Source organism: Elgaria multicarinata, chromosome 6 (assembly GCF_023053635.1).
Source record: "Elgaria multicarinata webbii isolate HBS135686 ecotype San Diego chromosome 6, rElgMul1.1.pri, whole genome shotgun sequence".
In the NCBI taxonomy this organism is placed as follows: domain Eukaryota; kingdom Metazoa; phylum Chordata; class Lepidosauria; order Squamata; family Anguidae; genus Elgaria; species Elgaria multicarinata.
The window spans coordinates 43674136-43700445 of NC_086176.1; the positions used below are offsets into that span (position 1 = coordinate 43674136).

General features: G+C 41.0%; 1 protein-coding gene across 3 annotated transcripts in view; it reads right to left on the reverse strand.

Annotated features, from left to right (window-relative positions):
- The window catches only part of SMARCA2 (SWI/SNF related, matrix associated, actin dependent regulator of chromatin, subfamily a, member 2), a 128549-nt gene that overhangs the window by 76500 nt on the left and 25739 nt on the right, over positions 1–26310 (reverse strand). For all 3 annotated transcript variants that reach the window (XM_063129294.1, XM_063129292.1, XM_063129293.1), the window contains exons 4-9: positions 22250–22570; positions 20959–21042; positions 16622–16871; positions 7029–7155; positions 3785–3958; positions 2256–2429 (exon numbers count right to left, since the gene is read on the reverse strand). In XM_063129294.1, coding sequence (XP_062985364.1) covers positions 2256–2429; positions 3785–3958; positions 7029–7155; positions 16622–16871; positions 20959–21042; positions 22250–22570 — 1130 coding nt within the window. The remainder of the gene's footprint in view (positions 1–2255; positions 2430–3784; positions 3959–7028; positions 7156–16621; positions 16872–20958; positions 21043–22249; positions 22571–26310) is intronic.

Here is a 26310-nt window from a genome sequence, read left to right on the forward strand (position 1 = left end):
ATCTCCCAATGGAGGAGCAAACCAACAGCTCCTTCTTCCCCACAAGGTGAAGATGTTAGCCCTGGGGAGGGGGGGTTCCAACTGAAGCAGGCCCCGATGGTGCTTGCCTGCTCCAGTCTCCCTCACATCTTCCCCACAGGGTGAAGATGTCAGTTAGCCCTGTGGGGGGGGGGGGTGTCCAACTGAAGCAGGCCCCGATGGTGCCTGCCTGCTCCAGTCTCCCTCGCATCTTCTTCCCCACAGGGTGAAGATGTCAGTTAGCCCTGGGGGGGGGGGGGGTCCAACTGAAGCAGGCCCTGATGGTGCCTGCCTGCTCCAGTCTCCCTCGCATCTTCTTCCCCACAGGGTACTTGACTTACTTAAACCATACTTGTCACATTCTGCTTCCAAAACCGTGATGTGCCAAGCTTAAAATGGTTAAAATGCCCAAATAAAAGTAATTTCTCTATTCTGTTTGTGTTTTAAAAACACTATTAAAATGTTGCAACAGGTGTACAATGGCGAGGATAGGGAACTGTGTGATGAGGTCTTCGTTTCCTAGGCACTGGCAGCAGCAGTAGATGGAGTTGCAATTAAATATCAGGGGAAAGTTCAGACAAACATTAAAGGGGTGTATTAAAAGGCAAGATGGACTGAGGTCAAAACATGGAAGAATAAACAAGAATGTATAGAGTCAGCAATCTTGCATCCTATTGATTTCAACTGAAAAGTGCATACTTAAACATCTCCCAATACAATCAATGAGACTCCTAAGCAATTAACTTTTGGTGAGATACTGGAAAAGATAAGTACAAACACACCAAATTTAAGTATGTTTACATCCTATTGATACCAATAGAAGAATTAAGAACATTCTTAAATGTTTCCTTTAAAATCAGTGAGTCTGCAACATGCTTAACTTTTCCCATGATCCTGCCACTTGTCAGTGTCATGTTAATCATTCTCAGAATATGATTGGTGTGGTAAATAATTGAAAGGTGGAAGTGATACTGAAGCTTAAATATAATTGGAAGGTTAGGAAAATGATATCTATATTATGAATACTAATAAGTGTTGGAAAGAAATTACTGTACTGTCTACTAAAAAATTATAAATCCTTACAAATAGATGATGATAAAAGAGTAGCTGGTGTCACTCAGAAGTTATGAGTAATGGGGTCAAACTCTAAAAGGGAGCAGCACAATTCAAATACCTGGAACCACACAGTAATATGAAAGTACTGCAATTAATTGTGTGAAAAAGATTCAACTGACATCTTCACCACCACTTTAAAATTCATATAAAATACAAGAAAGGTTTATATGTTCAAACTGGCATTGTATTTTCACCAGATGATCAAAAAAAAAAAGCTCAGCAAAAAGTGAGCAGCCATGATCTTGGAAATGGCTTTGTCCCTGCGATCCTATATACAGGAGGAACCGTGTGGGGAGGGGAAAAAGACACATGTTCACAAGTGGTGAACTTGCTTATGGAATGCGCTTCCCAAGGAGGCTCGCCTGCAGCCTCCTTTGAGGTCTTTCAGGAACCAGAAGATGACCTTTTTATTTTCCCAATCCTTTGACTTCTTCATCAGTCTTTGAACTGTGTTAATTGCTGCTTTTATGTTTATTGTATTGCTCCTGTATATTTTTCTTTTTTTTAAATTGTTTTTAGCCTGATGTCTACGAACTGCCCTGGGACTGTTTTCACATTGAAAAGTGTGGTATACCTTCATAAAATAAATAAACAGTGAAACTTGCCTTGAAATCTCTTGGGATTAGAGTAAAAAAAGACTTACGTGTGTGAATTATCCATTAGTAGAATAATATTAAAGTGATATTAAACATGATTATTAAAAAAAAAAACCTAATTCATACAACTGTTCTGTTTGTGGCAATCACCTTCCCTCCCCCACATCCTTTTGTGCCATTGACATTTTCTTCTTTTAGTCAGGTAGTCGGGTGACCTGACGATGAGCAGAACCTGCAATTGAGCATCTGGATTTGCAATGATGTAGCACAAGACAAGAACAAAACATGATTATCAGGAGCTGGGCAGTATTCCATGTCAACCAACCTGCGCTTAAAGCCCACGTCACTGATCATAGTTTGTAGGATGGCCCTATTAATTTTCATATTGGGCATTTCAAACAGACTAAAAACAATAAGCTACCCTCATGCTGAAGATTGCTTTCAAGCTTCTCCCTTCCCACACCACCAAAGTATGTACATCCTGAAAGCCTCAGTGACTGGTCTCTTGCCAAATGTCACCCTTACCATCAGCCTTCTCATTCGCTCTCTCTCAATCTTCTCCGTTTCTTTCTTCTGTTCACGCTCAGTGTTAGCATGCCAAGTAGCCACAGCTTTGGAAAGTTTCTGAATTTTTCCAGCCACTGACCGATGGTATTCTTTAAAATCTTTAGCATGCTGCAAGATGCTGTTGAGATATTCCTGTTAAAAGAAAATAAGCATCAATTGGGGGTGGGGACAGACACCCCACAAAAACCGAGTATAGTCACAGACTTCAAGCACATCAAGCCAGAGCTCTTCTTGTCACTCAGTGTAGAGAAGTTAGATATATTCCCTTGTACTAATTCAGTAAATATCCATCTTCTCTGGACTTTAATTGCTTCCAGAAGATGATCTCAAAACTCCTACATAGAGAGCTTTGGCTATTGGTATAAAAATGTAATAAATAAATAATAAAATGTGTCTAAAAAGTGGAAGGAAATCTCCACATTGGTCACAAGCCACACCATGATCTCGTCACCAAACCACTAGGCACTCATTGGGCCAACTGTAGGTTGATAGCTTTGGGGACAGGCCATAGCTCAGTAGAAGAGCACATGCTTTGCATGCACAAAGTCCCAGGTTTAATCCCTTGCATCTTCGGGTGGGGCTGTCTGAAATTCTTGAGAGACGCTGCCAGTCACTATCAACAGTATTGAACTAAATGGAGATCTGCCTCCACCTAGCAGCTTTCTGTGTATTAGCAACTAAGAATTAGCATTCTTTGCCATTCAGATCCAAGGAAGGGAATTCTTCAATGGCACTGTCTCTGAATGAGACTGCCAATGGCATTCTAGCAAATTATCTTGTGTGCCCTTAGAATGGAAAGCCTCTTCCTTCTTCTCACACTGAGCCTCTTATCTCATTGGGGTCCTTCTGCTTGATGCTGATCCATAGGCAGTAAGGGAAGGAACCCTGTGTTCTACCAGGCCTGTCTGTGTAAGAATAGTATCCTTTACCTAATGAGCAACACAAAGGGGAATGGGGAGAAAAGAACCATGGAGCTGTGGTCTGGTTTGTCGCTGTGCACTTGGGTCAAGGAGGTCAAAGTGTCTAAATTCTGGAATAGCTGCTTGCCTCCCAATGAAAAACATCATTGGGGAAAAGGCAAAACAATGGGGGAATGAAATAAAAGGACAGGAGAACCAAACAAAATTCAGAAGTGAAGCTAAAGGGAAAATGAGGATGGCAGGGTCTCTGAAATTGGAGGCCCACAATCCTGCCTCTTCTGCTCAGAACTGTAAATCAAGAAGTCTAAGGGGAGAGACGGGGTGCAAACTCCTGTCAGGAAGGAGATATTCAAGCTGTTTTCATAGGAGAACAAGGTGTTCACTGTTGCCTTTCCTGACAGCTCTTCCATCACTGTGCAAGAAACCAGATAACAGTATTCCAGGTTAGCCATATAGGCAGCTTTCCATAAGAATGACTGCTGGATCCCTACCAGATTACTACACACTAAATGCAACAGACAAATTAAATAAAATACACAAATGGACCAGTTGCTGAAAATAAAGTACCTGGTGCTTCTGTCTACGTTTTCTCTCCTGTTCTATCTTCTGTTGTTTCTCTAGTTTTTCAGTCATTCGGGCTTCTCTCAAGGTCTGGCGCTTGCTGCGTTTGTAGGCTTTAGAGTTCAAAGCAGTCTCCAAAGTTGTGTCACGACGCATGCAGGCCACCACCTCTTGTCTTAACTGTGAATCAGAAGAGACAGACTTTAAAAGAAAATCATCTTCCACCAGAAGAATTTAACTGACAAAAGAACACACTGAGTTTTGCAAAAGAGCTGTTTCCTTTCCCATCCATTCTGTTCTAGGAATCCTAGATCTAAACATGACTGGATTTCTAGACTCTAGTACACAGTTTTGTTGATCACATTACCCAAAATAGTTGAATCTGAGAAATCACCAAAGTAGTAATTAATCTGAAAGAAAACAAGCATGATTCATTCGGTTCTCAAATTTATATACAATATAAAAGTGTAATTCAAATAATCTATTGTTTCTTTGGTTTCATAGACTTTGTATGTATATTTTTCTTTTATTTTCACTTGTTTTGTTGCTGCGGTTCTGCCAAAACAAAAAAAGTCAATAAAAAATATTCTTAGAAAGAGACCAGGATGTCAGTAGTGTATAGCTGGTAGAGTGCTGAGTTTGGAAAGGGAAGATCCAGGTTTAAAATACCTACTCAGTCATCACTCATTAATATAAACATGGGGGAAAGTAATTATTTAGTATTATTTAATATTTTTCTTAGCTGAGTTCCAAGACTGTAGTCCTCCCAAGATGGCTTGCAAGATAAAATACTAAAATTCAATATTGACAAATTATAAGAGATGTGTAAAGTGTTATAGCAAGGGTGATAATGATGAACAGCAAGCGTGCGCGCACACACATATGCACACACACCACATAGCCAGGATCCAAAGAGCCATCTGTGCAAACATAATGAATGTTCTCTGCATACAAGAAGGTACATGTCCCATGACATGGAGTCTTTTGAAATACACAGAAGTTGGAAAAAACTGAGAAAACAAAGGGCAGTATCCAACAGTGTCATTGCACAGAATGCACAACTGCTTGTACAATAAGTTGTATAAGAGTTCTGTGCAATCGCTTCCAGTGTGTGCAGACGCCATTTTGCATATCCAACCCCCATGCATGAGCTGTCGTGGCATGCAAACGCAATGAGTATGGGTTGTGTGATGGTTATTTAACCCTCGCATAACACATACTTCGTCAGATTAGCACAACATGACAATCACCAACCAGGGATTGAATATGTGAAGTGGCTCCTGTGGGTGTCACAGCTCATCATGGATGAAATAATCCACAATGAGCCGTACTATGTCATGTGAACTCACTGGGTTAGGTTTTATAAACTGTGAGCAAATTTCCAATCATGTAATGCCTCCTCCACTTTGCTGTAGCCAACTGTGCTCCCCAAGAAGACCCTCCAGATGGATGGGGAACCTTCCAGAATGGTGATTGATGTGTCACGCAATGGTCTGCAGGCGAATCAGCAAAAATCAGAAACCTCACTTTGTGCAAATAGAAGTGTCCTTCCACCAGCGTAGGTCACTACTGGATCCAAATATGGGATTAAAGAATATATTTCAGGTAAGCAAAGAAAGCACCCAAAGAATCAGATATGCGTATTGCATAAAAAATATTTTTTCTTGTTTTCTTATTATAGTTTCTTGTTCAAATAAAATGCATTCTCCCAAAAAAGTATAGTATTGCCATAATTACAACTTTCAGTGAAGTTCAGTTACCTTACTGACATAAGCTTATTGCTATGAAAGACCCGCCTTGCCTTGTGTGTCAGCTCAGAAATGTCAACGGCGAGATGCACAAGCAGCTACATCAACACATGACTAAAACATATGAGCCATGATCCAATCAAAGCTAAGCACTTTTCAGTCAGATTGGTTTTAATAGGAGACATAAGCATGTTCTTAAGGGCGCAATACTACACTCAAGTTGCCCTGGCTGAGGGGTTGTAAGGATTGGCAGATAATAAAATAGAGATGAAAACAAAGCCTTAACAAAACATAACATTAAAAACATTGATTAAAAACAAAATTTCACAAGGAGGATCATTGGTTATGAGGAACAGGGAGAAAAAAGAACACTGTACATACAAAGGGAGAACTTCGGACGAAGCAAGCCTGTCTTCAGAACACTCCGAAGAACTTAAGCATCTCTGCCTAATATGCACTTTGCCTTGGGACTCTAAATACAAACACCCAAGAGTGGCCCACCCCCACCCCACTCCAAAAGCCTGGGGGTGCCAGAACAGAACATTCCAAAGACAAGCTAGGGAATTGTTGCAAAGCATGACTGCCATAAGTGTCACCCAACCCTTTTCCCTTATGTGAACACTGTGCCTTGTTCCTGAACACATAGTTCCACAGCAACTCCCAAGGAAAGAGCAGTGAATATCCTACTCATTGCAGTTTCCCCCTCCCGCTTTGGGACTGACAGAGCACTCAGGGGCACCATTCCTGCTTCCATCTCATTCCTTCACAAACACCTACTGTGCATCCAGGGCTAGGGACTATGTGGTCCAACCACTGACTCTTGCTCATTACACACTCTCATGCACACATACACTGTCCACTTCTCTCTGTCTCCCATTATTCTTCACTGGCTGCTCTCCGACAGGTTTAGGGTCCATCCTGCAAAGCCTGCTCCATGCAGACCATGAGGGAGGTCACCTCCATGCCTAACAGCAGAGACCAGCTATTCCTCTGTGGAGCTTGCAACTTGCTTCTTTCAGGCATGCTCCTTCCTATACCCTTGGGAAGCTCTTTCAGACAGCTATGCAACAGGCGAAAGTGTTCCTAACATGCATGTCATGCCATCAGGGATACTGCACCTGCTATCCTGGGTTTTCTATCCTATATGTTCCCCCTCCACTTCCAAGCTGAGCACAAACAGGCTATAGAGACCACTCCACCAACCTATCTCCTCCCCACAGATGCCCACACTTCAGTAGAATGGGTGTATAGTATTGCTCTGCCCGTCTCTCCCAGTGGCATCAAGAGAACTTAGAAGTGCCTAACTCTGATGGGATCATGCCCCCATGGGATTACAAAGGCACCACAAAGATGGCATCACATGCAGATACAACAAGTATTTAGAATGAATGTGCTCCTTGAACTTTATGATACAATGCCTCTGCCTGACATATCAGTCCACTTAACAGAACTTATCTCATAACTAGAAAAAAAACTCCCCTCCCCCCAGTAGAATGCATTACCTGGCGCTGGAAATTCAGTAGCCTAAGTGCCTTCAGCTCCACTGTGGCTTTGGTTCGCAGATCTGGAGGCAAAGAGCCAGGCAAATTTTCTAATTCCTGAATTCTGTGAGCAATTCGAGCCTGAAGCCTAAACAGGTATGGACACAAGACAGGGAATTAGAAAAGAGATTAGATTAATTTACCAATTACAGATCTATTTGACAGTGTCTTGACCTTTCTTAAGGTTGCAATCCTTTTCCAGTTATTTAGGAGTAAGTTTCATTGAACTCAGGAAGACTTTCTTTTGAGAAAACATGGAAAGCATTGAGCTGCACTCATATACACATTTGATGTAGAAACATGTGGTGTTTTCAAATCCTGCTATTTATATCCAAAGTAGCTTGATTATAAATTACTTGAAAATTAACAATCTATCTGAAAACACTTTTAACCATACAAGTATGAACAAGAAACCACACAACACTTTTAACCATACAAAGTATGTTTGTTGAATTTAAGGTAAAAATAAAATAGGGGAAATCCTCTAACCATCTCAAAATCATTTTCCCCCTTCACACTGTTGCAGAAGACACTTGGGGTAAGGATGGAGAGAGAGAGAGAGAGAGAGAGAGAAGAGAGAGAGAAGGAAAGCAGATGATATAGACCTTAGCTAGACCTAAGGTTTATCCCGGGATCGTCCCGGGATCATCCCTGTTCATGTAAATAACACACAGGGGATCCCGGGAGCAAGCAGTGATGACCCCGGGACGACCCCAGGATAAACCTTAGGTCTAGCTAAGGCCATAGTTTCTAATCAGTTTGGTTTGATTTCAAATTAAACCAGCCCCAATTATATCCATTGAAAAGAAGTGGGATGGTTTTAGGTCCATCTGAAAAGAAGTGGCATGGCATCCCACCCCATTTCTCGTATTGGACATAAAATACACACAAATGTCTGGCAATAAATAAGGAAAATGTCATTGCCAATAATGGCAATTTATAGGTGCTCCATTCAAATATCAATAAATTAACACAATTGTGTGCTGTTCCTTGCATATCTTTTTATCACAGTACAAAGAGGAAAGAATGAATGTTAATGATGTTAATGAAGCAGTTGGCAGCGGTGGTATGAAAAGTTGTTAACTAAGCAAAATGTTAAGAGCCATAGCAGTCTGGCACCAGACAGATTGCTGAAACATCTAACACTTCTAAAAGCCAATTGAATACTAACATGACATATACACTAGGAATCCTAATGCACCCCTTCCTCAATGCTGGAGCATGGAGCCAAGCCCCTCCAATCGCCAAGAATGCTTGGAAAGCGGGACATCACACGGCCCAACAGCTGTACTGCCAATTCTTGTTGGAGCAGTTGCAATAGCTCCCCCTAAGGTCCACACAAAATGAAGAGAAGATTTCGGGAGAAGAGGGGAAGACACAAGATCACGAGCTTCCAGCTCCTGACTGGGAGCTGCTGCAATGACTACAGTTAGCAGTGTTCCCTGCAGGGCCACTCCCCTCCACAGAAGTACATAGGGAGCATCTTTACACACAGGAGCTCCATATGTGAACACTTCCCATAACTTCAATAAGCCACTGGGTGGGGTTGCTTATTGATCCCCATTAGAAATTCTACTATTAAAGTCTCTTCATTCAAATTCATTTTCAGAGAGATTCTAAACCTTCAAAGAGCTAACATATAAAACCAGGATTCTTTGCTTCCTTCAAAGCCAAATATATGTATTAATAGTTTAGATGTGTATTAACAGTCTGGACTAAATGAAAATGCCCTAGCTTGGAACTTCGGAGGACCCAGATGCCCAAGACAAATAACAGTTCGAAGGCCCTCTGTAGATCCCAGTGGAAACAGATTTGACTGTAACAGCATTTAGCTACAAAATGAAAATCTGAACTTTTAACATTTCATTGGGAAATCTCTTTTCTATCTTTCTGGCATTACCTTTTAGACATTGTACCATCTTGCTAAACCCAAAGAGTTCCAGTGCTAACCATAGTAAACAAACGGGCAAAGGACTCCCACCCTCCAAAAAAAAGACAAACTTCCTACTCACAGCTCCTCTTTCTAAAATTATTTCTAGGGCTCCTTGAAACCCTCTCAAGGTGTCAGACAACATAAAAACTAGACAAAGTGGATACATTCTTTTAAAATCTTAAAAATCTCTCCCTCCCTCCCTTACCTGTATAAAGCTTTTGCTCAACATCAGCCTTAGCTGCAATTAAGGCTTAACCCACAACTAGAAAACTATTTCAAATTGTGGCTTCATTTCCTAGTTAAAATGCTCACCCCTTAACTGTGATTTAGATCTGTGCCAACAGAGTGCTGTGTTTAGCGAGGAGGCTTCCAGCACCCCCTCCAGTCAGGAAAAAGGCTGTAGGGAAGAAGCACACCTCCCTGAGGTCAGCTCCTGACAGGTTAACAGGGATACAACAGCTGCTTTGGTCCACTCATCTTGACTAGTAGCCACACAAACTAACATGCAACAGAGAGGAAAGCAACATTTGTAAGCCAAGTGAAACTCATAAGCAGGAATAGTGAAAACCAAAAGTCATGTACATTCAAGGCAACATTGAAAAAAGAAAAATACTGCTTTTCAGGCAAAACAGCGTATGGCCTTTGCCAGAGTGCATCCCTAATCCATTTTTTTTCCTTTATGAGTGTTTGATTTTGTATCTTGTGTTACTAGGAAAAGGAAATTCCGTGGCTGTTAAAAAAAAATAAAAAGTGAGAGATGTTTCCTTACTGTAACAGAGCAATTTGACATGTTTACTACACACAGGCATTTCTGAAAGAAGGCTGTGGTCTACAACAGATAACTGCCTTAGATTTGTTGATCAGACGTTTGTGGGACTGCTGGAAGAAAACTATAGTGCACTTGCTCCATACGGCCCTCATATGCTTCAATGACTACCTCTGTTTGAAATGCAGCGGAGCAGTGGATGCAGTAAAATACCATTTTTAAAACGCTCTTTCTGCAATTGAAATTAACAGCTACTGCAATAGAAGCAGAAGGAGAATAATACAGGAGGACTTTGAATGTACAATCCAAGAAGTATCTGAAGGCCAGTTATTACATACAGCTTTTCCTGGATGGTATCACTTCACACCATAGGTGAGGAGATGACGTATTTTGAATACTTTCCATGGATAAAACTATTGCTCATAGAACACAGCATTTCAGGGAAAAATCTTCAGACCCCCCCATCCAGTGATCTTTCAAACATGTAACCCCCTCCACCACCATTTATTCTCGTGCATGTATTAATTGGGTCTGGTTCAACATGTCAGGAGTAAGAAGGGCACATCAGAATTGTATAGGCATTGGAAATTATTATAATCAAGGGAGGATTACATGCTTTTTGCCAGGGGTTGGGAGCTATATTAACTATCCTTGTATTTAAAGTACTGCTTCTCTCCAGACTATTTCTCCTAACTTCAATGGGAAATTGGAGGTACATAGAGAATTTTAAACTTTCTCATACAACAACAAAAAAGATGTAATACTGAATAACTACAGGAGCCTCATTTGGTATCCTCAGGAGTACAGAAAATTGCAGCGAAATTAGGTCAGGCAGGGTTTTTTCATACAGATTGAAGAGTAAATCAAGGAAGGGTTACTGTTCTGGCAAGAAAGAATTCCATTAAAGGCAACCGATATTTGTTCAGGTCCAGAGGAGAAGTTTATGATTCCTAGTAGGAGAGTTATTTGTTCAGAAAATGATGCTGGTACGTTTTGTTCCTTGAAATAAGTGTATGACACTTTAAAAAAACTATGATTTTTAGGTTCCTCTGTAACTGGACTGCTTGGTGAATGCAGAAATAAAAAAAAATAGAGCAGTAACAGCAAGAAAATTATTCTATAAAATTAACATGTTCAGTGGCTTTTCTGCCACATGACTTCACAAAGAAAATAAAAGTTGCTCTGAGTATCCCAGATGTAATTGACAAATGCAGCTGCTATTCAGCAGTGCATATTGGGCCACTTCAGAAAACCTGGTTCTACAATACAGGTATTTAAAAAGCTGGGACAGAATTGGGGATGGGGAGAGTTCCTCTGTATCCATCAGTGGCTTGATCGGCTTGGTGTCTAATAATTATCACTGGATACCTTCAATACAAACTACTAAATGAGGGCTATTAACCCATTTTATAAGCTATGTGGTGTCGTATGCACGGTCATCTATCCGATATAAAAGAGCTAAAGATATTTAAAGGAACAATCCTATGCATAATTAGACAAAAGAATTTCTCCAATTCCCAGCATGGCCCAGCCAATATGGCTGGCTGGAGGAATCCTGGGATTTTAGCAATTTTTTTCTGCCTAAACAGGCGTAAACTATCTAACGTTTAATTGAAACGTTTTACGTAAACCAGGCATTTTAAAATATCGTAATATTTTCTAGCATACAGAAAGCCTTCAGAAGGTTAGACCAGAATTTCCTCCTTTTTGTCAGGTTTGGCAAGAGCTCAAATATTATTTATATATTTGGTTATTTATCATATTTATGAGTTGCTCGATAACAAAAATGTTCCTTACACTGGAAACACAGACTTCTCATATCACACTGCTGTTGCATGTGGAACTGAACATATGTTTCATGCTATTATGCCTTGTGAAAAAATGGCTCTCTGTATAATGAACGCTTTTCCTAAAGTGGCTCTAGAGAGGAAGGGGGGAGGGGGGGTTCTTCGTCCCAAGCAAAGTCTTTCTTTTAAAGAGTCTGCTGCCTCCTAGTGGATGGAGTGCCTCCCAGTGTCTGACAGCAACAAATACAGAAAGCATTCCCATTCTGCATCCCTGACTCACAACATGGAATCTATGGGTGCAACCAAGAGGCATAGAGAAGACTAGCCCTGCAAAACCGAATGGAGCAAGAAAAAAACCACAAACAGCATTGAAAGATGCAATAAATCCATGATGAAAACATACAGACTTATCTTTAAAAATATGAAGAAACTCTTAAGATTGAGCCCTCTACACCAGGGCCTTGTCATCTAACATAGTGTTTATGCTAAATACAAGTTGAAACAGTATGCGTAAATATAAGTCAACATCACATTGGTGCAGATGTAGTAATGGTTTCCTGTTAATCATAGTTAAACTGGCAAACAAACTTCCTATTCACAGACCCTTGCACGAAGTACTGGTTCCCCTCTATTTGGAACTGGTTAGGCCTTATCGTGAGTATTGCGTCCAGTTCTGGGCACCACACTTCAAGAAGGAGGCAGACAAGCTGGAGAGCGTTCAGAGGATGATCAGGGGTCTGGAAACAAGGCCCTATGAGAAGATACTGAAAGAACTGGGCATGTTTAGCCTTGAGAAGAGAAGGCTGAGGCGACACATGATAGCACTCTTCAAATACTTGAAAGGTTGTCAAACAGAGGATGGCCAGGATCTCTTCTCGATCATCCCAGAGTGCAGGACACAGAACAATGGGCTCAAGTTACAGGAAGCCAGATTCCGGCTCGACATCAGGAAAATCTTCCTGACTGTTAGAGCAGTACAACAATGGAACCAATTGACTAGAGAGATCATGGGCTCTCCCACACTAGAGGCATTCAAGAGGCAGCTGGACAGCTATGCTTTAAGATGGATTCCTGCATTGAGCAGGGGGTTGAACCTGATGGCCTTATAGGCCCCTTCCAACTCTACTATTCTATGATTCAAAACTGCCATCTTGGCCCTGTGGGGAAGAAGAAGGACCAAGGAGACAGGAGCAGGCAGAAGTAACATCGGGGCCTGCTACTGCTGGACTCTTCCCCCCCCCACAGGGCAAACTGCCATCTTGGCCCTGTGGGGAAGAAGAAGGACCGAGGGGACAGGAGCAGGCAGAAGTAACATCGGGGCCTGCTCCTGCTGGACTCTTTCCCCCCCCCCCACAGGGCAAACTGCCACCTTGGCCCTGTGGGGAAGAAGAAGGACCGAGGGGACAGGAGCAGGCAGAAGTAACATCGGGGCCTGCTCCTGCTGGACTCTTCCCCCCCACCACAGGGCAAACTGCCATCTTGGCCCTGTGGGGAAGAAGAAGGACCGAGGGGACAGGAGCAGGCAGAAGTAACATCGGGGCCTGCTCCTGCTGGACTCTTCCCCCCCCCCCCACAGGGCAAACTGCCATCTTGGCCCTGTGGGAAAGAAGAAAGAGCAAGGGGACAGGAGCAGGCAGAAGTAACATCGGGGCCTGCTCCTGCTGGACTCGCTCTCTCTCTCTCTCTCTTTTTCTCTCTCCTCCCTCCCTCCCTCCTTGACTCCTTTTCCTTTTGTGTCATGTCTTTATTAGACTGTAAGCCTGAGGGCAGGGACTGTCTTTTTTGCTAAGTGTAAGCCGCTCCGAGAGCCTTTTTTGGCTGAGGAGCGGGGTATAAGTATGATAAATAAATAAATAAAATAAATAAATTCTATGACTCTATACCCTCTTAACAGTAGTTAAAACAGTTCATCAACAATAGATGCAATTTGAGTTAAATTCATGATCTGAAAACCACTGCAAATAGTAGTTCCACATTCTAGTTAAAAATGGGAATTCGGCTTACCCTTAACTGTGGTTAAAGTCTGTGGTAACAAACAGCTTAATTCTGTTTAGGAAACAGGGGGAATTTGCCCCAGGAAGGAAGATATTGTTTGTTGGTTTAAACATTTGTTTGTTTGAATTTAGGGAAGGAACACACCTCCCTAAGGATGGTTCCTGACTGGTTAATTATGTTTAACAGGGAGCCCATCTTACAGCTACATTAGCCTATTCATCTTCATAAGGACCATCCATATAAACCAAAAGGTAAAAGTGAGAAAAACAACACTTGTAAACCAACTGAAACACATATATCTAAGAACAGTGTGTGTGTGTGTGTGTGTGTGTGTGTATGTGTATGTGTATATATATATATATACATATATATATATATATACACACACACACCAATAACACCAAATTACCTACACTGCCATTAATTTCAAATGAAGTATATACTGGCTTTGCTTAAAAAAACAAACTTCACGTTTTATAAAGAAGAAGCAAAACAGCTTTCACAAAAAATAAAAAGGGACTGACAGGTTTTAGGTTTTGTTTTAAAATTACTACTGGTAATATCCTATACATGAAATAGTAATTAATGCCATATCTGAAAAAGATTTTATGACAGCCACTTTTACCTAAAATGTATGCCTCAAATAAATACCTAAATCATGCTCACTGCCTAATCCTTCAAGCAGATGAAAAAAGCTATTCTTATATCCAGGGGAAAATATTAAAGGCTATTAAGCCATTCAATCATAAGATAGGGCCAAAGTGGAAAGCAGTTTCTTGAAGCTGCCATGGAAGTGCTTTGGGGATTTAATCTAACCCTGCCCAAAATACGTTTAATTAATCTCCACAGTGCAGTTATTTGTCTTCATCCATGCAGAAACTGAATTCTGAATTGGAACAGAAGATAAAGATCTTCTTGCAAAAGGGCATCCCCTTCAACGAACCGAGCACAACGACAAGTGTTATATGAAAGAGTGGCAGGATTTTTGGAATAGGTACCATACAGCAGGACTGATGATTCCAGGAGCCAGAAGAGCTTTCTACTTAGGGATACTTTTTTCAGATGATAAAAGGGATCCATTTGACATAATCCACTGTGCTCATAATTTGAAGACAATGGTGTGTGCATTTTTTTTATTAGCAGTGAGAAGAAAAGAAGCTTTACACATAGTAGGATGACATTAAATTACACGGCATATTATTGGTTTTACAAGACTTATTCATTAAGATTAAAGCAGCACTTTTTTAAAGTCTAGGAGAGCTTTATAAGAACTATGGCATAAATTTATCATTCTGGCCCAGTTTCAAATAGTAAAACAAACTGAGCTTTTCTTGACTTATTAAAAAATATGAAGGTTTTCTAGACAGATTTTTAGAGATGTATGTTTCACTACGTATATTCTTTCTTAGTCCTTAACGAACTAACAACAGTTAATAATCCCATTTTAGACCAATGTCCATTAAGCACAATTAGTTCCATGCAGACATTACATAGGATCACACTGCAGTTGATATCAAATATATCTCTATGATAGACTGCAGCTTTTAAAAGACACCGTTAAGGTGACAATCCACAAGCTACACTGGGCTGAGACTTCCCAGTATAAACCAAACCTAGCTGGGCACTCAAGACAATTGCCAGCATTGCTTGTTCACAAAATAGAGTGATAACAACAGATCCAACCCGAGAACAAGGGGCCTCATGGTCAGCAGGACTTAAACTGAGTTGTACCATGTGTAAAATACCCAAATTCTGAACGGCTCAGAAGATTGTCCAACCAACACCACATTTTCACAACATTAATAGCACAATCCTATGCAATAGTTCAATAGGGCTTACTCACTTACTCAAGTAAGTGTGTGTAGGATCATAGCTTAACCACAGTCACTTTTTAGTGGGATTATTATGCCAAACTGCACTCTTAATCATTCATCTTTTTTCAACCAGGATAAGAAGTTTGTTATAGTTTTAATTGGAATTGCTTTCTACATAATATGTAAAGGGTTTAAGGAACCCTTATGCAATGAAAAGATAGATGAATATATGAATATGCCAGACGTGCACAATATCTAAGCCCTCAAGCGAAAAGCAGCCCAAAGACTTGATAAAACTAGCTCTGGCCGTCTGTCTACCTTAGAATGGGGTAAAAGAAGACGTGTTTAAGAGCTACCCCTAAAATTGAAAAGAAAAAAAGTTTTTAAAAGGTGTTACCAATTCTGTAAAATAACAATACAAGTGAAAAAGAGAGGCTCATCTGTAACTCTGTTTTGGCAGGGATGTCTGCATTTCAAATTGACACTTTAAGAATTTCCAAAAGCATATAATTTATAAACACAAATTTGATAATATAAAGGATATGCCTTTAGAACATATTACCGGACATCTTGGATCATATTCAAATAAGGGAGGTGCATGAGGAGGGAGTAATGCGGATGTGTGATCAGAGCTCCCCTCACCTTTGGACAAATGACTTCTTAAACCAAACACCAGATTGTCTTCTACATTAATTAACCAGGAAGCAAGCCTTGTTGAACTCAGTGGAACTTACTTCTGAGTGAACATGCTTAAGACTGCACTGAAGGTAAGTATCCTATTGCTGACAATGGACGATACAACACTATATATGAAGACAACACAAGTTCCGTAGAAGCACTTTCAGGAAATGAACAGGGTGAGGTGGTTGGAGCCTGGGCTGGCACTGCACTTCACATTGTGTCCAGCTGCCCTTGAATATTTTTTAAAGTTAAAAAAAAAAAATTGCTGGCACCTGGTAAATTACCGGGGATGGGAGTGGGAGAGGCTGCAGGAAGGACAGCAGGGTGCAATGCGGAGGACATGGAACGACGTGGTGAGGAACAAGCTGAAATTTTGAAATTCTAAAATGTACCCACAGGTCCAGAAAAGTTGGGGACCCTCTCAATTGCACAGCCTGGTGACACTCACTACTTTTGGCTGATTCACAATCCTTCTTCAGACAATATGACATTATGATTGCTGCAATATACATATATATATATATATGAATTGAACAAAGCAAAATGATAACTTTTAAGCATTCCAGTTTGGTCATTACCTATATTCCCGTTCCTGGAGAATTTCAACAGGGTCCAGCCCTTGGGGCTTTTGAATGGGGCTGATACGGTTCTGTTTTTGCTGTAGTTGAACAATAGGTGAAGGCTGACCGGCTGTGGGCTGTGGTACAGAAGGACCAGGCATTACTGTGGTAGGCTGGGCAGCTGCAGGGGCAGGTGAAGGTCTTCCACTAGGGGGTGGAACAGCAAGCTTTTGAGGTGTACTAGAAACATTCACATCTGCACCTTGCCCTGGAAAATGAAAGGTACTGAAGGTAAAAAAAATATTAGACAAAAATACCTAAAACAAGTATCTCAATATTAAGAACTACATGAAAACCATTAGTATCCATGGATGTTAATGATGCAGTTTATGTAACCAGATGATGCAGATATTGGGGGGGGGGGGAAACTAGGTCTAAAGAAAAATGTTAAATGTATCAACAAAGCAGTAAATTGCCATGTTAGATGTGAGTCTGTTGCAATAAGTGTAAGTGTCAGCATTTACCAGTAATTTTCAACATAGAAGGTCAGAGGTAAAGGTCCAAATGGAACACTAGACACATACTGTGAAGGTTTCTTCTGGTTTTGTTTGACTGAGGTATCGAACAATAGGTTAACTTTCCCCTATTGCCCAGGAAGGCAGGGATCATTTCACCTAGAATTTTGTCTCTAGGCTTGGTGATGCTATATTCCGCCCAATTCCATCCCATGACTGAGCTTGAGACAGAATACATCCTGAGGAATCCATAGGACAGAGGAAGAAGAGAGAGAAATTCCCACCCTGATTGCATGGTCTAAACTGGAAAGTGGAGAACCAAGGGTCAGCATACTGAGAAAACAAGGCCAGAAGCCTTGTTATAGCTGCTCTGCATGTAGGCCTCTGTATGTAGTTTGGTTCTTGCAAGTGAATTGCATGATGGATTTGGAATAATGTATGTGCTTGAATGTGCTGTAATACTAAAAGTGTTATATCAGCAAGGAAATGCTTAATTGGATTTTTTAATTGTCAAGACTTCTTGATATAGTAGAAGACAAATAAGATAGCTTGATAAACAGAACTGATAATCTAGGTCAATCTGACATTATCAGAAGAGTTATGGGCCGTCTGTTGATAGCGTATAATGAAGAAGTTTTCTTTGATCTATCTTTGTTTTCCTTTAGCATTTTGCTGGTTGCTAATTGGTTAAGATGTATAAATATATCTGCTTTTCACACTGCCAGTTGAGAAGATCTTTGTCTGCAGGACTTTCTCCATACAGCTGCATTATGCTCAATAAAACAGAGTTGCCTTACAACCAAAGTGGATTTTTATCCTTGACAATACCTACGTTTCCAGGCTATGCCACATGTGAGTCAACCACGGATTGTTTAGGGTATGGTTTTGATACCTCCATCAGAGCAAACACAGAGAAACCTTCACAGTAAGCGTCCCAATATTTCATTCTTGGTTTGGTTGTCAAAGCCTTACACAACCTTGTCAAAGCCTTACACAATGTGTGAAAGTTCCAGGAGAGGAGCCTGTGTACTGGAAGACACCTGACAAGTGCTGTCCCTCTGAGGGACGTCTTCAGGTGCAAGTTGCGAACCAAGCAGTCTTGGAGAAGACTTTGGAGAGAGCTGAGGCTTGACTGGTGCTGAGCTAAAGGCCTAGGTTGAGATCCACCTGTAGGAATCTGAGGAATTCTTTGATGCCCACCATCTTGTAGGTATTTGGTTTGTGCATGCACTGACTAGTGAACAGCATCCATGTTGTTTCGTGAATGTGTATTGTAAATTTCCAGAAGACATTAGGGTCCAGACTATCTCTTCTGGGTATCAAAGAACTCTTTCAGATCCCAAGTGGCTAGGCACAGCCATCCAAGATCTGGGTAAAGTATGGCACCCTGGAATAGAAGATCTCTTACCATGCAGATGAACCATGGATCTGCCTCTGTCATGTGGAAGATCCACAAGGATCATGGCCAATAGGGGACTAATCTAATCTTTTGGGGCACTCTGGATATTGGGTGGAGGGAGGTGAAAAGAAAGACTCTTCAGCCAGAGGGATTTTAAGACATCTATGGACTTTACATTGGTAGTCCGAAAACTGGTAAAAAGGGAGTTGTGATTCACCTGAGGTTCAGAAAGGTCAGGACCAGAATACTAATTAGGGGGCAAGGACATTAGGATAAACTTGGTGACTCAGAGTTCCAGTCAATGATACTGTGGCGAGTCTCAAAAGTGGACCCTGCACTGCCTGGCCTTGATGTTCCTCAGTTGGACAGGCTTGCATCTGTGGTTGCTATGACCCTAAAAGGACCCTACAGAGGTACCACTCTGTGCAGGTTCCAAGGATTCAGCAGCCACTGGAATATTTTTACCTCTATGTTGAGAATGACTTTTCAGTGTTTCCTGTGGGTGATCTCATGTGGTGGAGGCAATAATGCAGATGTGTTCATGAGAGTAGCTCTATGGAGGAAAATATCGGGTCTAGGGTGCGTACCAAGTCCATCAGATCTGCTGATCTGTGAGCTCTGAGGAGATTAACTCATTTGCCATAGCTGAGCTCTGTCCGGGTAAAGGCAGGGAAGAACTGGGCAGAATCTAGCAGTACTAAGCAAAGAGACAAAAGTCTAGGTCACATGATTCCTGCCTTCTGAGAAATAGGTGGAATTAACCCATTGCTGGATGCCTTATCAAACCAAACAGAAAGTGCTATTTGCCAATGAATGTGAAAGCCAATCAAATGCCTTTGACTAATCATGAAATGTTATTTTCATTTCCACCATTTACCATACAAGATTTCATTTAGTGAGAAATGTCCAAAACAAATCTCTTAAGATATCTTCTGCCGTTTAGCAGTACCATTCAAGAATATTCAGTTCCTTCAATTTATGACCAGATTTAACCCTCATTTTCATAATTTATCAGGCAAAAGACAATGAAAAGGATTTTGGGTTAAATCCAATGTCGTATCCCATCCCATACCCTGCATCAAATCTGCTCCAGTAGGACCCCACCCTTCCAGAGCAGACAGTTGGCATGGTGGGAGGGGAAATCTGTTTTGATAGTGGTTTTCTTTCCACTGGTAGATGGTCAGTACTGAACCTAACACACTGCTCCTAAAACTTTTCCATGTATTTTCTACAAAGTTGTTACAAAACTACTGATGAATTTACTAATCATTGCCGACTAAAATCATTGCAGTCACTTGAGTATTTTTACTTCCCTACACAAATTTCAGCTGGAAGGAAATTAGAAAGCTGCAGGGGTCAGAGTGTCTGCCTGAGGCATGATGCAGCAAGAGAAGCAAGCTCTTTTACTTCAGCAGTCATTTGGAAAAGCAGGAAACCGTTCTCCTAGCATTGGAAAATGTATTCACGCTCCTGCCCCTTGACACTTTTCACTTTTTTTCTTTTGTTAATCCCTTGCTGTCAGTCATTGGTCCCAAGTTATGACTATTGTCCCTATTGTCCCTTAATTATCCCTATATTATTGTTTGTGCAACCAATAGTGCAGGAAAGAGGGACAAATCAGTGAAGCCATACAGACTTCAGACAGAATACAATAGAAATGAAGGAACAGCTTCTGTTCGATGTCATCCAATTAATTTATTTTTGAGTCAAGATCCTGAAATCCATCAGGAGAAGGTGGCTAGGCTTTAGAACTATCTATTTGCTATTCACACATCTGATTATACTGTAAATAAAATTGCTTGGGATTTCAGAAACTGAAAAAATATGGTTTTCTAAATTTTATTCAAAGGAGACTATGTGATGCTGGAAGAACTTTCCATCAGAGAATTAAAGGCCCTTTTCCTTTCCAAAAAGAAAGGCAGAAATAGAAGAGACAACGCGGAATCTATTAAAATCAAGCTGAGAGGAAAAACTATAACGAGACAGCATTTTTCAGACAAGATTATCACCTTAGAATCTTTGCAAAAATCTTGGGTTGATATCTCCAGTAGAATATTCTGGTGTGCTCCCAGAAAGGAAAACATGTTCTCTTGCCCCAGCTCTGCCACTCAGTGTCATTTCCCATATACGTACAACAGACAGCTATTACTGTTGCACAAATACTCACAGGAAACTCATGTGCTGCAGATATGCCACAAAAGAGGCTTTGGCATGAAAAGTGGAAAAAGGGACTAAAAATGCTTCAGAACCACAGCCGGCCACTTGTATTTTGGCCAGTGGAAGAACCCCAGTAACTACCTGCTACTGCAATGATATGTCATAAACATGATATAGAAAGCAGGAGTTTTCAGAAGGACCTTGCCCTGCCTTTTCTTTCTTTCTTGTCCTTCTCACAGACCACAGCTATGCCAAGATTCGGTATAAAATCTTTTCTTTTTTACCTTCTGGCCACGTTTTTGGGGCCATTGCAGCTGTGTGTCCTGGCATTCCTGAAGGAACTCCTGGTCCAGTTAGGGGTACAACCACTGCAAGAAGCAGAAGAAATAATATTTATTAGATGTGCCACACAAAGAGAACATTTATGGCGAATTTCTTTAGCACCTCAGTTGTGGATTTTACTGAATAGTGTAGTATGAAAATTAAACAGTGAAATATACATAAATTGTTCACTTAAAAATAAAAGTCTGCATACTCCTCTCTTCTTGTGCAGGTCGGGGATGGGGATGTGCCTGCATATATGTAAGCAACTACATTTTGTCGTAATTGTGAAGGTAGCTTGAAAACTAAACTTCTTCCATCGGGAGGAAAGTTGCAAGTGTGCCATAACTCCATATTGATTGAACAGGTAAACTGAAAAATGTGGTTGTTAGAATATGCAAAATCTTCACTAAAACACTTAATACTTGATATTTTTGTTTGTTTGTTTTTTAAAATCCTTAAAAGTGAAAGAATGCAAGAAGTGTCAGGGATAAATGTTTGCAAGAAAAAACAATTATGGTGAGGAAATATTGTAGGCCCTGAAGACATATGTTTAACACAGGTCTCCATTTAACAAAAACAACAATAGTAATAATAGTAAATAATAATAATTTCAGGTTTGTTTGTTTTAATAATATATGCTTTTCACTATGTATCTGTTTGAAGCTAAAAACTAATCACAACCAAGGAAGGAGGCCACTATCCCTAATTTAGGGGAAGAATCCTTACCTGGATGGATCCCCACAGCCTTCAATAAAGCCCTGATTCTTCCGTCACACTTCTTTGGTGTAGGCACACAGGGATGCATAAAAACAAAACACCAGCTCATTACAGGGAATGGGAGATCTGTGTGCAATTTTCATACCCCTTCACAGCCTTTCCTTTCCATGCCATTCAAATTACTCAAGATCCAGATACTGAGTAATGTAATGAGTGGTGTACAGAGAAGACAGGCTGGATGGGGATACGAGAGGAGGTGCACCTGAAGCTCTCCATTGTCCATAATGTCCTGGTGCACTGCTTCTGGGTGTGCTCATGCACATGCACCGAGGTGGAAGGAGGAAAGAATCTGGGCTGTTGTGCCTTACAGAGACCTCTACCGCAGGCACTGCATCCTCACACTAGGAAGAATCGCACTCTTATGGTTTAGTGTTTATAAATAAATAAATAAATAAATAGGTGCCACAATTTCCCACTCATCACTGCACAGGTATAAATGGAGGTGAACAACAGTATAGCACCCAGCTATTTTACCAGATGGCTTGTAAAGAGTCTGTGGCTGTTGAATCCCAGGCAGTGTCCTCTTCCCTTGTACAGCAAGCTGGAGGTTTTCAGGCAAAGGCTGACCTCTCGCCAGCATTTTATATGCTAGAATCTGAGCTCGGAGTTGATGCAACTGAACTGGACTGAAAGGTGAAGGGCCCCTATTGGGTTGACTCATAACTTGTGGATCTCCTGGCATCATGGGTCCTGGCTGGCTTGGTGGCATTTGAGGTGGAGTCGGACCTCCTCCAGACATTGGACTAGATACATGTTCTGGTGCTCCCAGTGGAGACGGATGAGGTGACATATAGCCTGGAGGAGAAAAGAAAAATCAAGTTTATCATTTCTGGGGTTCCAACTGTTAAGCCCTACAAATCCAATATTTGAATAAAATATCTGACGTAAGCACAGTTTCCCACTGATTACCATTGCCCCAACAGACACTCCTACTTCTGAAAAAGCATTAGCAGTCTTTCCTTGAGGCAGAGATCATTTTGGTTCTTACCTCAACTAATTTTGTTCTTTTTGTAAAACAACCATTGAAATGATCACTGGCACAAATACTAAGCAAAATAATGAGTTGTTAATCAATGCCACATTCTTCCTTCCTATCATTTGAAATTCATCAGGTAGCTGCTTGGAAATGTCATCCTTAGATTGGCAATTGAGCTTGATTTACTTATTTATAGGGTTTATATCTCAGCTTTCGAGAGGTTACCTTTCTAAGGTAGCTTACAAAACAAATCCATATAAAAATGTAACATATTAAATATACATATAAAGCTTGCCTGCTCTAAGACCTTATAATATTTTTAATGTATACAGTATACACTGTTCACTATACACTCTAAAACAGGGCTGGGGAGCTGAATTGGACCTGGGGGGCAGACTACCTCCTGGAATGCCTCCTGGGGTGCAGATGACATCAAGGGGTTGCTGGCTTTGCTCCCCTCTCCCATTTACCAATCAGGTAAGGAGATGGAAAAACAAAAGCCAACTAAGCTATAGCCCTTCTCAAGGCTGCGGCATAGTTGTTCTCCCTCGCCTTCTTGGAGGAAAATGGGGCTACAGGGAGGGAGAGGGGCCTTGCCCAAACTCTCAGCAGGCCAGGTGAGCAGCCTAACAGGCCTAGTTCAGCTCACAGGCCAGGGGTTTTCCATCCCTAACATTCCTCTGCAATGCATTAAAATGATAACAATGTCCTGCTTAATACTGCCATGGCATTAGCATCTGGTAGCTTAATACTTGTGCAAATGGAATGAGGAAGGGGAAATCCACAAGGCAATGGAAATGGTAATTGATTATACTGAACTGAAACAGGTGGTGGTTTAGTGAATGTCATTTCTAAGCGGGGTAGGACTGAAGGAAAACAACTGCAACAAAAACCTTGACTCAAAGGGCACTGTTGAATGAGAGAGGTAGTCAAAACTGTTGCAGACATGAGAATTGGGTGAAGTATGCTATCCCATAGATGCCCACACAAAAACAAGCATGTATCTATCTAGTCATGCTGCTAGGATCTAGTAACACTTCTCCCAGATATTTCTTGAAGTGCTGTTTAAACAGGGAAGATGGCATTTATACCGGATATTATGGCAAGGCACAAAACCTGAAAATATGCAGTCTCTAAATTCTCTCAAAAGCTACTGCTTGTATGCAACCCAAGAGCCACTTTATGTAGCAATGTTCCCACTTGTGCATGTAAAGCGGGACATGTTTTCAAACTTTTAGATATGCGTGCCAGAGAGCTGCAGTCATGTTCATCAAATTTACCTGAGCATTTGGAGAGGAGCTTTGCATTTTGCAAGTAAGGATGGGCAAACACTAGTGTACAGCCTGTAAACATGAATGCCACCTAAAGAATGAATCAATGCTCCACCCATATACATGATATGCAGTGGGGCCACTATCGGCCTATTGTATGGACCTTGCAAAAGCAACAAATGCATCCTTGTCCTTTGTGTATTAATTAATCTCCCTGAGGCTAGTCATAGTATGAAGGCTTCCATGTAGGGCTGGAGGCCTAAATGCAGATTTCTCATTTCACTAGCTTTCCATTGGTTAATTATTACCTTTTCTAAAGGAAAGCTTAGGAAGAAAGGATAGTTCGGCATAACGATTTTAGAGAAAATAATAATTTAGACTAAATATTGTATCAGCTACAAAGAAATATAATTACTTCTAACAAGAGCTGCTTTTGAACAGGTTATCATACATGGGATACCTTCATTAGCCAAACTAAAGGGAAGAACCTCTATAATATATCAAACTGGAATACAAGGCAGCAGTGATAACCAGCTCCAGCATTATCATCTGCAAAAGGCATGAGATGGAAAGCACTGAATCACTTCAAGTAATGTTCAAAATAAAGACACTAATTAGCAGGCAGAACAATGGGTTGAAAGGAGCATGGAAAGCTGACTTTCCTGACCCCTCTTCTCCCTGCCAGCCACCAAAAATGGGCTCAGGGTGTCAAGGGACCTAGCAGAGCAGTGTGGGCTGTAACACCTGGAGCAAAGGGGGAGCTTGCAGAAAATTGGGTGAAGACATCTTCTGTGAATTGGGCAGAAGGTGTTACGCCTGATTTTCTGTACACTCTCCTTCATCCCCCCCACCCATCATGGCCCACTCCACTCACCAATTTTAAACAAGCCCTGGAGTTTTGAATTAGTCAAATATTGCTCAGCAGGTTTATCATCTCTCTTCTAATAGTAAGTACCCAAGTCCTCCTGTTGCTCCTCTCTCTCCTAAGCAAACCAAGTCAATAAAATTCTCTGTATCTACCTATTCAGCAGTTTTAACATTTTGCAAGCACCATCCCAAATGATATGTGTAGAAATTAATACTTTTTTTCAGCAGAAGAGTATTATTGCTAAAGCAGTATAGAATTAGTTAAAGTAGCTTTTTATATAATAACTTTGGTTAATGGGTAATAGTTTTATCTTTCCCACTAACTTTTTTTTAAGTATGCAACCTATCTGAAAAAACACCATCAATTCAATCCTTCACTAGAAGTTACATGGTTTTAAATGTTAACCAGGAAGTAAAATGTTAACTCAAATCAGATAGAAGAGGAAGGAGAGCAAGAGAGAGAGAGTGGGGCGGGGGGGGGGGGGGATCACGGCAGTTCAAAACACTTCTCTCTACCCTCAACACTCACTATAATATCACATGTTCACAAAAGCATCACAGTACACCTGTACTAAAAATGTGCCACTGTCTTAACTATTTTATTTATTTATTTTATTACATTTTTATACCGCCCAATAGCTGAAGCTCTCTGGGTGGTTCACAAAAATTAAAACCATAATAAACAGCCAACAGGTTAAAAACACAACAAATGTTTTTGCATGATTAGCATTTATCTAAACTTATGAGGAAGCACACCAGAAATACTGAAGTAGCATATCTTATTTAAGTAATTATCTTTTGTTTTAAAAACATAGGAGTGTAGGCTTTGAAATGACACCCATTTATCAGCAGGATCAGTGTAGATTTGCCGATTTCAAGTTTTCTTCTGGACACCATAGAAGACTAGGCAAATGTGGTCCAGAATGGAAGACTAGGCAAATGTGAGCCATGAGGTTCAATCCATTAGGAAATTCTCCGGCATACGCACCTTGCAATGAACATTATCTGCACAACAGCACAGAGCCTTCATTTCAGTTAGTGATGTGGCTGAACTCGTACTTCTACTCAGAAAGCATTACAGTTTCTGGATTCTTGAATATTAATTTGAGCCAGTGAAGAATTATCTTCCAACCTCTCCCCCAACCCACTGTTTCCCAAACCTCTTCAGTCTCACTTACTGGGCTGGTCCAGCTGGCTGGATGGAACAGGCCATATTTAGTCTCTCCTCTCCCTACATAGCAGGACATCAGGCCACAAGTAGGCCCCCGGAAATGTAATTTTTTGAAGGGATGTGGCAATGTCAGTGACCCTTACTGTTCCATAGGATTATTTATGGCCGTCTGCCATTTCTCTCCCTGGAACTCACTTCCTTGAGAGAATTTCTGCTTAATGTGCCAGGCCAATATGTGAGGCTGAAGGTA